This window comes from Scomber japonicus, chromosome 8, assembly GCF_027409825.1.
Source record: "Scomber japonicus isolate fScoJap1 chromosome 8, fScoJap1.pri, whole genome shotgun sequence".
Lineage (NCBI taxonomy): Eukaryota > Metazoa > Chordata > Actinopteri > Scombriformes > Scombridae > Scomber > Scomber japonicus.
This window is the reverse complement of record NC_070585.1, coordinates 2,028,803-2,040,701: the sequence shown is the minus strand read 5'-3', so window position 1 is coordinate 2,040,701 and position 11,899 is coordinate 2,028,803. Positions and strand designations below refer to the sequence as shown.

Genomic DNA, 11,899 nt, shown 5'->3' with positions numbered 1-11,899 from the left:
CCTCACAGACAACAGAGCAGAAACCAGAATTTGGCGTGATCCAAACAGAATTATTCATAAAGCATTAGACCGTGTGTCAGAAACTACTCTACCAATGTAAAACCTGCTGGATTCCCAATTCTGGTATCTGCTCTTTATTCAGGATCTAACCAAGACTACTGGAAAAAGGAGGATACACATCACTGCTGTGCCTACAGCCTGTATGTTACACCTAGTTTCCCCAAACATCCTAACACTTGGATTGTCTCAGCCCATTAAACCCCCAAAGCAACAAACATGCTGGTGTTATGATGTTCATGGGAAACCAGATCCTGCACAGGAGTTCAGCATAAATGTGGTCAAAGTGGAATCTTTGAAAACACAGACTACACACAAGTTTGATCTACCATACAAACATATACATGGGTGACAAATGAAAGTAAAACCAGCATTAAGTGCCATCTGCATTCAATTATTCAGCTTTTTTCCCTTTCATGTGTCACCGCCTGTACATACAGTATATACCAGCAGTGATAAATGCTGAATACAAAGCAGTGGGGGTCACTTGTCCTTGCGAGCACCCTTAGTGACCCTGAGAGCATGTGGAATATGAAAAAGACAAACATTTCATCAAAAAGGATCATCACTTTTATTAAACCAAATTCATTTTCAAATAGCAACATAAAACAATATGTAAACAATGTACAAATGCAACAGGGTTGAAGATATTTCAGATTTCATAATAATGCTTCTTTAACATTTACACATAAAATACAGTAAGCATCACTGAAAACTGGACTTTGCCACATAACCAAGACTCATTTCTAAATAAAAAAAGACATGATGGTCGTGGGTTTAAACGCTAACAGTGACGGTCACTGTTAAAAAGTGTAACTCAAAAAGCAGCAACAAAGTAGGAACAATGAGCAATTTAGACCTGGCTCTCTACAGAGAGCTTGTAAGCAGTAACACAAAAATACAAAGTCTAAAACCTACTGTACCCATGGCAATGGCAGAAATATGTAATAAATAACAAAAGGAAAAGGGATTTTTCTTTTCTCACTTTTTCTCCCCAATTTGGAGCAGCCCAATTCAAGATCCCTGACCGGCTTACCACCAGCAAACACTTAAAATTGTGTTTGCTGGAACTTGCGACCAAACTAGAGCTGGAGCAAAGTGAAGTTTAACATAAAAGCTTGAACTCTATAAAAATCTGAACTGGGTTGGTTGGTTCGGAGTTTTTTCTTCAGTGCGGGAGGAGGGAGGGATGGAGGGAAACAGGTGAGGGGGTGGGCAGGGTCTTAAGAGGAAGTCCAACATCTCCTGTTTCAAATGTCTGTGTGAGCCAATGAACATCTGACAAACACGCCTTTGATAAAATCTCAACACAATCTGCACATTGACATTCAAATAAAAAATATTTCCATAGTAATGATTAGATAGGTTTCCAAGTCATGTCAGGGTGCAATGCGTGTGAACGTGGGTTGGTGGCTGAGTGGCTGGGTGGCTGGGTGGCTGGGTGGCTGGGTGGCTGGGGGGCAAATTATTAGCTGATAGGAAAAGCAACATCTGCCTTCAAACAATAGTCTGGTGCTGTTTTGTACATTGAATCAGGTCTGCTTGCTAAACAGTCATTCTGACAATTGAGTTTTATTTTGAAAAACTAACCCTGCTGAAAGCTAATTGTCACTTCAGGTAAACTTTGGAATAGTTTTTGCAGCTGTGTATGTGCAGAGGTGTCCAATCTATTCCATAAAGGTTCATGTGGCTGCAGGTTTTTATTCCAACCAAGCAGGAGCACACCAGGCTTGACTCATTTCATCAAGTGCTCTCAGTCTTCAGACAGCTGATTGGTCAAATTGTGTGCTCTTGATTGGTTGGAACAAAAAACTGCTGGCACATGGCCCTTTATGGAATAGTTTGGGAATGCCTGCACTGGAGCCTTAATGGCTGGTTTGAACAGAAGAAACGATTAAAACAATCAAAAACTTCTTCAGTCTTCATACAGGTATGTGATATAGTTTAAGGACAGATTTGAAAACGTGTGGATTCATCCTTTAACAGCACACATTGCAAAGTTAAGGCATGGAAATGTTTCAATATCCCCAAAAAAGGACACATTCCTGTTAGAGCACATGATAAGCTATTAGCATCTTATTTGTTCAGAGCACTGGATTTTAATAAGATGGTGGAAATGTTACTGTGTGGTTAAAAGCTGCTTGTCAGGCATTGTCACCAATGCCAACCTTACTGGTACAATATCCATATCCACATTACTGACAGCTGCTATCTGTTGATGGTTTGGGACACTGGCACCATATGAAGCTGTAGTTAATTAGCAGGCAGGGTGCTGGGATGTTTGGGGTTGAGAGATGAACAGCTGAGGATCTGAGTTTCGGCTGACTAAAGTCTACAGCATGTTTTTTGAAAGGATACATGTAAAAACACGGAGGAAAAGGTTTGAGAGCCGCCAAATCTGCCACCATGTGTTCACCTAACATTCAAAAACCTATTGTGCATATCCGCAGATTAGTTGAGCTTAATAAAATGGTGTTAATCACATAAACGAAAATGTTTCCTGACAAGTTAGTCCAAGACTGAAAAAAAGTTTCAGCTTTCTTTTGTGTTCATTCCTCTACATTCTGATTTTAGAAATGCAATACTGCCCCCTAGTGTACATGTTACAGCACAGTGCAAGTATGAGAACGAATACCCATCTTTCTAATTCCAGTATCCCAGGACAGTTGATGTTATGTAGTGTGTGTGTGTGTGTGCGTGTGAGGGGGATGGGTTGTTCTATCTTCTAGATGGAGGTTCTCCGAGGTTCTCCTTACTTTCGTTTGCTCTTGGTGTCAGTGGTCTGGAAGACGCTGGAGGCAGACATGAGGTTCTCGATGTACTGACCCAGAACCTGGTTCTCCGACTTCAGCTTCAGGTTCTCCTCTTTGACGGCGTCCACACGGGCAGACAGGTCTAAGCACACACATACATTCATCTTGAAGAACATTATACAGGTATGTGGGATCTAGATGTGTATTTAGTTTGATCAGGTAATGCAGCTTAGATATGAATCTAAGTTCAGGTAACTTCAAGCAGAGATCGACTGGTTGTTGGTTATGATTAGTCAGACTAATGTGTCATGTACTAGTAAAAATAACTACACCATTATCAGGCTACACCTCCACATCCAATGTGTTCTTTTTAAACTAACTGCAGGAGTCCAGCTTCAATGAATGGGGAAGACCACCGCCTACTATTACTGGAAAAAAGGACTGTATCATTGATTTTTATCGACTTTTTTCAACGATCCTTCTTTGACTCATGAACTTCTTGACCTACGGACTGGCCAGTTTCTATGTGACTAAGCTGGTTTTTGAAACGTAAAACACACCAACACACCTCACAGTTCTAACATTCCTCTCTGCCCCCCTGTTCAACTTCAAATATTCCTATCAAGTGTTATCAGCAGCCAGATTACATCGGTAAGCTGAGGTGTGGAGCACCTTTGTACTGTTTTCTGATAAAAGGCCCGTTGTTCACTTTGAGAAGGAAATGTTGGGTTGGGCAAATTCTAACCTTTTGAAACTACAGCTGCTGATTGGAAATGTGATGGTTTCATTTTTGTTTGCAAACTTTTTGTAAAAATAGCTTAACAATATTAATGTTCAGGTAGTGTAGTTCAGGCTATTAGAAAATCCAGCTTACTATTCATTAAAGCTGCAGTTGGTAAGTCTTATAAAAGTAACCTTTTGTCATATTTGCTAAGACTGTCACTATGTAAAGACAGCATTACATGAAACTAGTAATCTGTAAAAAAAAAAAAAAAACCCAAAAAACCCCAGCAAATTATTAGCTAAAAGGAAGAGCAACATCTGCCTTCAAACAATAGTCAGGTGCTGTTTTGTACATTGAAACAGATTTGCTTGCTAAAGAGTCATTCTGACAATTGAGTTGTATTTTGAAAAACTAACCCTGCTGAAAGCTAATTGTCACTTCAGGTAAACTTTGGAATAGTTTTTGCAGCTGTGTATTTTGTCCCTCATCACTTCCACAGTAGCAGAGGTGTCCAATCTATTCCATAAAAGTTCATGTGGCTGCAGGTTTTTATTCCATCCAATCTGTAAAAAAAAAAAACAAAAAAAAAAAAAAACAGGCTCATTTAGCCCCACCTACTGCTCCTACTGCAAATTGCCAGAATCTACTGCGGCCGGAAAAAAGTACCAATCAAAGTCAGGATTGTGTCTGGAGTGTCTGACAGCTGTCAATCACTGCTCACGCACACAGCCCCCTCCCCCTTCCTCCTCAGCTCGGTCAAACTCATATCTCCGAGAGTGGCTTCAGAAGCATAGAGAAAGTAATGGCGCAGCAACAACCAACACGTGCACGTGATCGCGTGCACGTGGTCGTCAGCCTCCTCTGGGGGAGAGACTTTGGAGGCAGGGCAGGAGTGCAGCGGAGAGGGAGGGGGAGGGATCTGAAAGTTGTACTTCTTCAAATTTGATGCTAAGTCCCCTCTCTCCTCAAAGTTACCAACTGCAGGTTTAAGTTCCTGTAGTGGAAAAACATCATCACAAGGATCCAAGTTCAAGACTGCAGGCTGATCATTTTACAACGGTCATTGTCCCCACTGTTCTCTGCAAGTGACCATTGTTAATATGGCAACATTGGTTGCTGTGGTGATAACATACGGAGAAGGATCGATGGTACCGTGACGTTCTGGTGTGAATTTCACAATTGAAGGAGGAAGTTTATCTACCCAGCCTTGTTTTGTACAGTAGTCGCAACACTCTCTGTGTGATATCCAACCTTTACAGCAACAGAGACTCATCAAGATAAAGAAACTCTGATCTGAATAATGTGATTCAAATTCTATACTGGTGCAAATCAGATGTGTTGCATACTGTACTATATACCACAGTGCTTGTATTTAATACTATAGATGGACAGTTGGATTGGGCTGTTTGACTTTGTAGATAAATTAAAGTGTGTGTCCTTCTTACCCTCTAAAGTGTGCTGAAGCTCCAACACCTGGTTGATGAGCCTCGTCTTCTCTTCCAGCTCAGCCTGGTTCTCCATTTCACCTGCAGCAGAGTAACGGGACAGTCAAACATCATGCACTGACTGCCATGTCATCTGAAGGTAGACTGAGTTTGTGTCTGATCTGTCATAGGCTGCTTCTAGGGACACATTTTATAGTTGGGCACAGCTTGCTCAACTGGGGGCAAAAGCTGTGTCCCTAATTGGGAAAAAATCTGATTTTGGGGTCAGTGGTTTAAGGTTAGGGTTATCTTAAGGCAAGGAGTGGTTTGGTTAAGTTTCCACCAAATTAATGTAAGCCTGTTTAATGTCCCAAAATATGACCATGGTCTGATATGTGTGTGTGCATATCTTTCTATCTTTGAGAGAACCACTTTCAATTGAAAACCAGCTTTGTGGGGACATTTCTGTGTTGTGAGGATATTTTAGTCAGTCCTCATAACTTCAAAGGGCAATTTTGAGGGTTAAGATTCAATTTTAAGTTTACGGTTAGAATTGGGTTTTAGGTTCCGTTTAGGGTAAGGGTGAGGCTGGATTAATACGGCCAGGAGTTTGGATAACACTGCTGTGAGGAGGAAACTCTATATTTCATTTTGAACATATTAGTATATTCAATCATTATAATCAATTTTAAAGAGAAAGGGTCAAGTCTTATGTCATTTTGCTGTGGAGCCCAACAACATCATACATTTTTCTCTCATCATTGAGGGCCCCTTTATACTCAAAGGTTCCTAGGCACTTGCCCAGATTGCCTGTATGGTAGATAAAGCCATGGGAAAGGGTTGGGTTTCGACATTTAGTTGTAATAATTAAGGTTAGGATACGGTGCTAGAGAATGTATGGTCAATGAGTGTCCTCAAAAGGATATAAAGACAAACGTGTGTGTGTGTGTGTGTGTGTGAGAGAGCTCACCATCGTCTGAGCTCATGGTGAAATACTCGTCTTCCTTTTTGGAATGCAGGGCTGCGACTCTCGTGTACACTGTAAGATTTACAAACAGGGTTAAATATAACCCTGTAGCTTTTCTTACACTCAAAACTCCCATTAACATCCATCAGAGTACACAGTGATGAGCGGCAGTCAGCACTGTATACTGTCATGCTCATCTGAAGGATTTAAGTTCATGAACAAATAACCTAAGTGGTTTTTAAAGGTAACATTAAACCGAATACATCTTAAGACAACTGCTTTTCCTCATAAAGATACATCCTCACTGTATAAGGACCGTGTTTCCAAAAAAGGAATAAAAATGTGTTTTTATAAAAGGAGTTGACGTCGCAATCAAAACATGCAAGTAGGCTAGTAAGTGGATGAATGATGCTACACTACATCCTACCATTAAAAAGACGAGCCTGCCTTATGAAATGAAGCAGGGCTGAATAGGAACAGAGACTGAGAGGTATACTATCAGCTGGCTGAGAGTCATGTCAAACACTGTTAGTCAGATACCTGAGATAAAAAAGCAGGCCAGCTGGCGGAAATAACAAACTCCAGAGATAAAGGCCTGCCGCACACACTAGCCGGATGCTATTTAGCATCTGCTGAACACAAAGCTACACCTCCTTAAATCAACATCTACAATAACAAATACACAATACTGTGAAGTCATACGATATGTAGGCCTACCTTATGTCAGGTGAAACGATGATTGCTGCGCTGAAACGCAGAGTGTCCACAGAAAATAGAAACGCTTTATGTATCAGTATGTTAATGTTTTCAGTATGACAGCAGCTGTGTTCAGTCTGTCCAATCCGCCTCCATCAGATCACCTCTACATACTGCCACCAGAGGGCGCTGCAGGCCCAGGAAAATAAAGCAACGTGACTGCAGCCTACATTATTTTCATCTCATGTCTGTGTTAAACCAGCAGTCAGGTGCCCATATGAATAATGAAAGAAGTTCCTGTTCATACTGTCAATCAAAAGATCTTCTTCAAATATGCTTTCATTGGAAGTGATGGAGGACAAAATCCACAGGGTATCCACACAGTCATTTCAAAGCAGATGTGAAGCTTCCAATCAGCTTCAGCAGTCTGAGTTAGTCATATCAAGTGATATGTGATACATTGACAGTCTTTTTAGCATCAAATTCCCTCATAGTGTATCTCTGTTAATTTCAATGATTACGTCATCCAAACCACCAACCTGTCTCTTAGACTCGATTCCAACTAGGCTGCGTAAGGAAGTCTTTCCCTCAGTTAGCACTTCTTTATTAGATATGATTAATCTGTCTTTGGTGACAGGTTATGTACCACAGTTCTTTAAGGTAGCTGTAATTAAACCACTTCTTAAGAAGCCTACTCTTGATTCAGAGGTTCTAGCCAACTATAGGCCGATATCAAACTTTCCCTTTCTCTCCAAGATCCTTGAGAAAGCAGTTGCTAATCAGCTGTGTAACTTTCTACATGGTAGTAGTTTATTTGAAGATTTTCAATCTGGATTTAGAGCTCATCATAGCACAGAGACTGCACTAGTAAAAGTTACAAATGACCTCTTAACTTCATCAGACAATGGACTTCTCTCTGTCCTTGTTCTGTTAGACCTTAGTGCTGCCTTCGACACCATTCATCATCAAATCCTGTTACAGAGACTTGAACATTTAATTGGCATTAAAGGAACTGCATTAAATGGCTTTAAGTCCTATTTATCAGATAGATATCAGTTTGTACATGTTAATGATAAATCCTCCATGCAAACAAAACACAGTGTTCCTCAGGGTTCAGTACTTGGACCAATACTATTCTCCTTATATATGCTTCCTTTAGGAAACATTATTCGGAAACACTCAATACATTTTCATTGTTATGCAGACAATACTCAATTATATCTATCAATAAAGCCAAATGAAACTAACCAATTAACTAAACTACAAACATGCATTAAGGACATAAAGGCCTGGATGACCTGCAACTTCCTGTTATTAAACTCAGAAAAAACTGAAGTTATTGTGCTTGGCCCCAAACACCTTAGAAACACATTATCTAATGACATAACTACTCTGGATGTCATTACTTTGACCTCCAGTACCACTGTCTGTAAGGAACCTAGGAGTTATATTTGATCAGGATCTGTCCTTCACTTCACACATAAAAGAAATTTTAAGGACTGCCTTTTTTCACCTGCGTAATATTACAAAAACCAGGCACATTCTGTCTCAAAATGTTGCTGAAAAACTAGTCCATGCTTTTGTGTTCTAGGCTGGACTACTGTAATTCATTATTATCAGGCTATCTAAAGACTCTCCAGCTGGTCCAGAATATGCAGCTGCAGTGTTCTGACAAAAACTAGAAAGAGAGATCATATTGCTCCCATTTTAGCTTCTTCCTGTAAAATCTAGAATAGAATTCAAAATCCTTCTCCTCACTTTCAAAGCTCTTAATGGTCAGGCTCCATCATATCTTAAAGAGCTTATAGTACCTACCTACAATTAAACTTTGCGCACACATATTTCTATCTATGTATTTGTATTTATCTACAAAGGCATACTTATACAACTGTATATGTGTGCAGTATATACAGAGTGTGAGCATTGAGAACACTGAAAGGAAAATTAGAAGATGAACTTCACCTGTATGTTAATTTATACATTAAATTTCACACAAGTACAAAAAAGACTATGAACTTAAAAAATGTTTGTAAAACTGACATTTAAAAAAAAGGGACATCCAACATAGGGATTATTAAGGTCATTGCACAAAATGTGTGTCAATCAATCAATCAATCAATCAATCTTTATTTGTATAGCGCCAAATCACAACAAAGTCATCTCAAGGAACTTTACACATAGAGCAGGTCTAAACTGTACTCTTCAGGTTTAATTTTAAAGAGACCCAACATTCCCACATGAGCAACGTATATGAGAGGTAAAAGAAACATGATGCATTTTACAGTCTACAACAAACTGTTTTTAATGCTGGGGACTGCAGACTTGAAAAAGTTGCAAACACGAGTATCCTGTGAACAATTGTATTTCTGAAGTAACCCTCATTTCATAGGCCTGTTATACTTGGTTGGATCTTCAGAGGTGGATGTTAAAGTACTTGTGTAGTATTCCACACAGTATCCCAGTCAAACCCAGCAGACACAGGATGACAAAGACAGTTAAAGTCAGGTAGAAACCAGGTAACCTGAAAATGAAAAAGTAGTCAGTATTCTTACACTGTGAGTCACTCGTCAGATACTTTAACAAGTTTATTCATATTTTAAGAATTACATTATATTGATGTTGTGACATATTTTACTGAAACGCTATCACAGATTTTAAAAATGACCTTTTCTTGGTGGACTTGGCGTATCCGTTGAAATATATCTGCCTTGCGATGATGTACATCAGTCCTCCACCAGCTGCAGCCACCTCACTGAAGAACACACCGCATGTCCACAGTGTCACCAGAAACACAGGGTAACACTCTACACAGTTCTGACTGCAAACATAACAAGAGAGAATTACAGTTACTTACAGTTCTGGATAACTGATATTTAGTGCTGATAGTCAGTATTTTCATTCAATGTTCAATATTTTCCGCTAATTGTAGTCCTACCAACTGCAAAAGCCTCAAAGAAAAGCACTAAGTCTACTAAGAGCCAACTCAACTTTTCACTGTGTGCATTGAACAATGAACAAGGCTAAGAGTCTACAAACATGCTAGCGGCCCAGACTGTATATCAAAAAGGTAATATGTTCACAATGAAAATGTTCAGGTGTTATGTTCACCATGGGTGCCATCTTCCATAACACATGTTCAGTTATTTGATGAAAATCATATTAGAGACACCACATATCTTATAATTCACCGCTGAGATATGTACAGACACGTCACCCAACAAAATGTGAAGTATGATATTCATAAAAGACCCACTATTGTTATCAAAAAACCTTTGGAAAAAAGAATTTAGCCATGCTAGCTGTCCTAAATGCTAACACCAGCATGGTAATATGCTCATGTACAGTGTCTGTCTGTCTGTCCAATCCCATGGGGTTTCACCCTGAACCACAAATGTCAACCTCATATTGGTGCTAGATGAAAAAGTCAGGAGATCACCTAAGTCAATATGGTTTATCTCTGCGGGAACCATGAATATCTGAACCAAATTTCATGGCCATCCATCCAACAGTTGTTTAGACATTTCAGTACTAGAGCAAACGTCATCACCAGGCAACCAAAGGCAGTAGGGTTCATCCTCTGGGTACCATGAATAGCTGTAAAACATTCAAGTTGTTTCAGCCCCAACCAACTTGGCCATCTCTAGAGCCCTGCGTGTTTCTAGCATGGCTATGAGTCATAAAGCAGGGGGCAGGTAAACAACAGTATGTTAGGATTTGCATCTACCTGCTTAATGCTTTTCTATACTTGTGCCAACATGTTGTGCAGTTATATAAGCTCACACTCACAAATAAGCATTATTGAGCATAAGCAATGTATAATAGACATTGTAAAATACTATATGTGACCTGCTGCTGACAGGTGCCTTTCAAATTTGATTTCAGGGACATGACATCAGTTTAGGAAAAGCGGTCTTAGTCTTTTTACTGTGCACGGAAAGTCCTCTCAAACTCTGGGGGTCCAGTGACAGAAGGAGGCATGACTTTATGGGCTATTCTGGACAATCCCACCCGCCGGGCCAGGTAGCCTGAGAGGAGACAGGGATAGAGACATCTCATTAAAATTAAACATAATCTAGTAACGCACCATAATCCAGGGAACACAAACAGGTTTTCAGTCTGTTAGAGGCCTGCCTACCTATGTTGGACAAATACCTTCAAACTACTACTTTTAAAGCTATAATACTGATCTCAGTGACCTCTGATCAGTGAATTATATAAAACATTTTTTAAAAGACTTCTCCTTTGTTACTAGCACAGTTTCTACCTCAGATATGACCACAAAACAGCCCCACAATGATATGAGAGTGTAACAAAAGCTCTTGGTAAATGAATAACCCTTACCCTTGCCTCCTATTACTGATAAATTATGCCAAAGTCAGTATGCTAGCTCACCCATTTGCATGGCAGACAGGAGGGACACTCCAGCCAGCAAAAACATGGAGTCAGTTGCCATCGCTCTGCTGAGAATACAGTTTACATGAGAAGCAGTCTACTTCCTGGGAGGAAAGCAAACTTAAGCACATCCCACAACAAGTGCAGTCATGTTGAGTTAAGAAGGCCCTGCCCTGTTACCGAGAACCTAATTGCCTGTGCACACACAGTTTTTACCTTTTTACCTTACTGTAAGTCTTCATGAAATCTGATACCTGTTAGTCTATTTTGGCATGTGCCAAATACAGTTTTATATGTATAAAAAGAAGAAAATGTGCTTTAAGATGCAAAATAAAAGGTATTTTAGGTAAGGTACTAGCATTATATTTATTTTCTTAAAAACTTTAGTTTTAGCACTGGATTGGCTTTTGTTTTGGCTTTATAAAGCACACAGTTTTCGAATGGTTCTCTCTGAGCCTCTTTCATTAACTACCGTAGCCAACAGTTTACAGAAAAAGAGGTACAAATAAACCACCTATATGCCACGTGTCAATCACCAGAAAGCAGACAAAGTTACAGTGTGGCTGGTTGAACACTATGGATCAAGCTACCAGCAATTTATTTTTCACAGAAATTGCAGGACCCTAACCCTAACCAAAATCTAGGTTAACAAGAGAAATATTATAAGGTGGATAGAAAATTGTACACATTTTTGAACAATAATTATGCTGTACTAGATGTGAGGCAATAGTTTTCTTGAGCCACAACAACTATATAAGAGGTATAGTTAACCCTCACATACTGTTCATATTCTGACTCAATGTTTGATTAATCCTTAATGAAGCTGAGAGCAAACAGAATGTTTATCAATGGAAAAAAGACATTCACAGTCACTATATTATGGTCC

At 39.6% G+C, this 11,899-nt stretch overlaps 2 protein-coding genes across 2 annotated transcripts; both read right to left on the bottom strand.

The window, feature by feature from the left end:
• Window positions 1-1,755: 1,755 nt before the first annotated feature.
• On the bottom strand, window positions 1,756-6,716 carry LOC128363345 (short coiled-coil protein B-like). Its single transcript, XM_053324313.1, has 4 exons — window positions 6,643-6,716; window positions 5,929-5,997; window positions 4,980-5,060; window positions 1,756-2,952 (listed from the first exon to the last, which is right to left on the bottom strand). The coding sequence occupies exons 2-4, from the start codon at window positions 5,942-5,944 to the stop codon at window positions 2,810-2,812; spliced, it is 240 nt and encodes a 79-aa protein (XP_053180288.1). The 5' UTR covers window positions 5,945-5,997; window positions 6,643-6,716; the 3' UTR covers window positions 1,756-2,809.
• Window positions 6,717-9,033: 2,317 nt separating this feature from the next.
• mgst2 (microsomal glutathione S-transferase 2) lies at window positions 9,034-11,074 on the bottom strand. The gene is made up of 4 exons (XM_053324312.1): window positions 11,014-11,074; window positions 10,547-10,646; window positions 9,287-9,439; window positions 9,034-9,142 (listed from the first exon to the last, which is right to left on the bottom strand). Exons 1-4 carry the CDS (start codon window positions 11,072-11,074, stop codon window positions 9,034-9,036), a joined length of 423 nt encoding a protein of 140 aa, XP_053180287.1.
• Between the last annotated feature and the right edge of the window lie 825 nt (window positions 11,075-11,899).

What these genes read in the sequence shown, in the direction of transcription:
- LOC128363345 (XM_053324313.1), bottom strand. An exon ending in GCTTCAGCACACTTTAGAGG is followed by an intron (nt 2,953 to 4,979) that starts GTAAGAAGGACA and finishes GTGTGTGCTTAG; the next exon opens with ACCTGTCTGCCCGTGTGGAC.
- mgst2 (XM_053324312.1), bottom strand. Translation starts at nt 11,074, where the DNA reads ATGGCAACTGACTCCATGTTTTTGCTGGCTGGAGTGTCCCTCCTGTCT. An exon ending in CCTGTCTGCCATGCAAATGG is followed by an intron (nt 10,647 to 11,013) that starts GTGAGCTAGCAT and finishes GTCTCCTCTCAG; the next exon opens with GCTACCTGGCCCGGCGGGTG. An exon ending in GAGAGGACTTTCCGTGCACA is followed by an intron (nt 9,440 to 10,546) that starts GTAAAAAGACTA and finishes TTATGTTTGCAG; the next exon opens with TCAGAACTGTGTAGAGTGTT.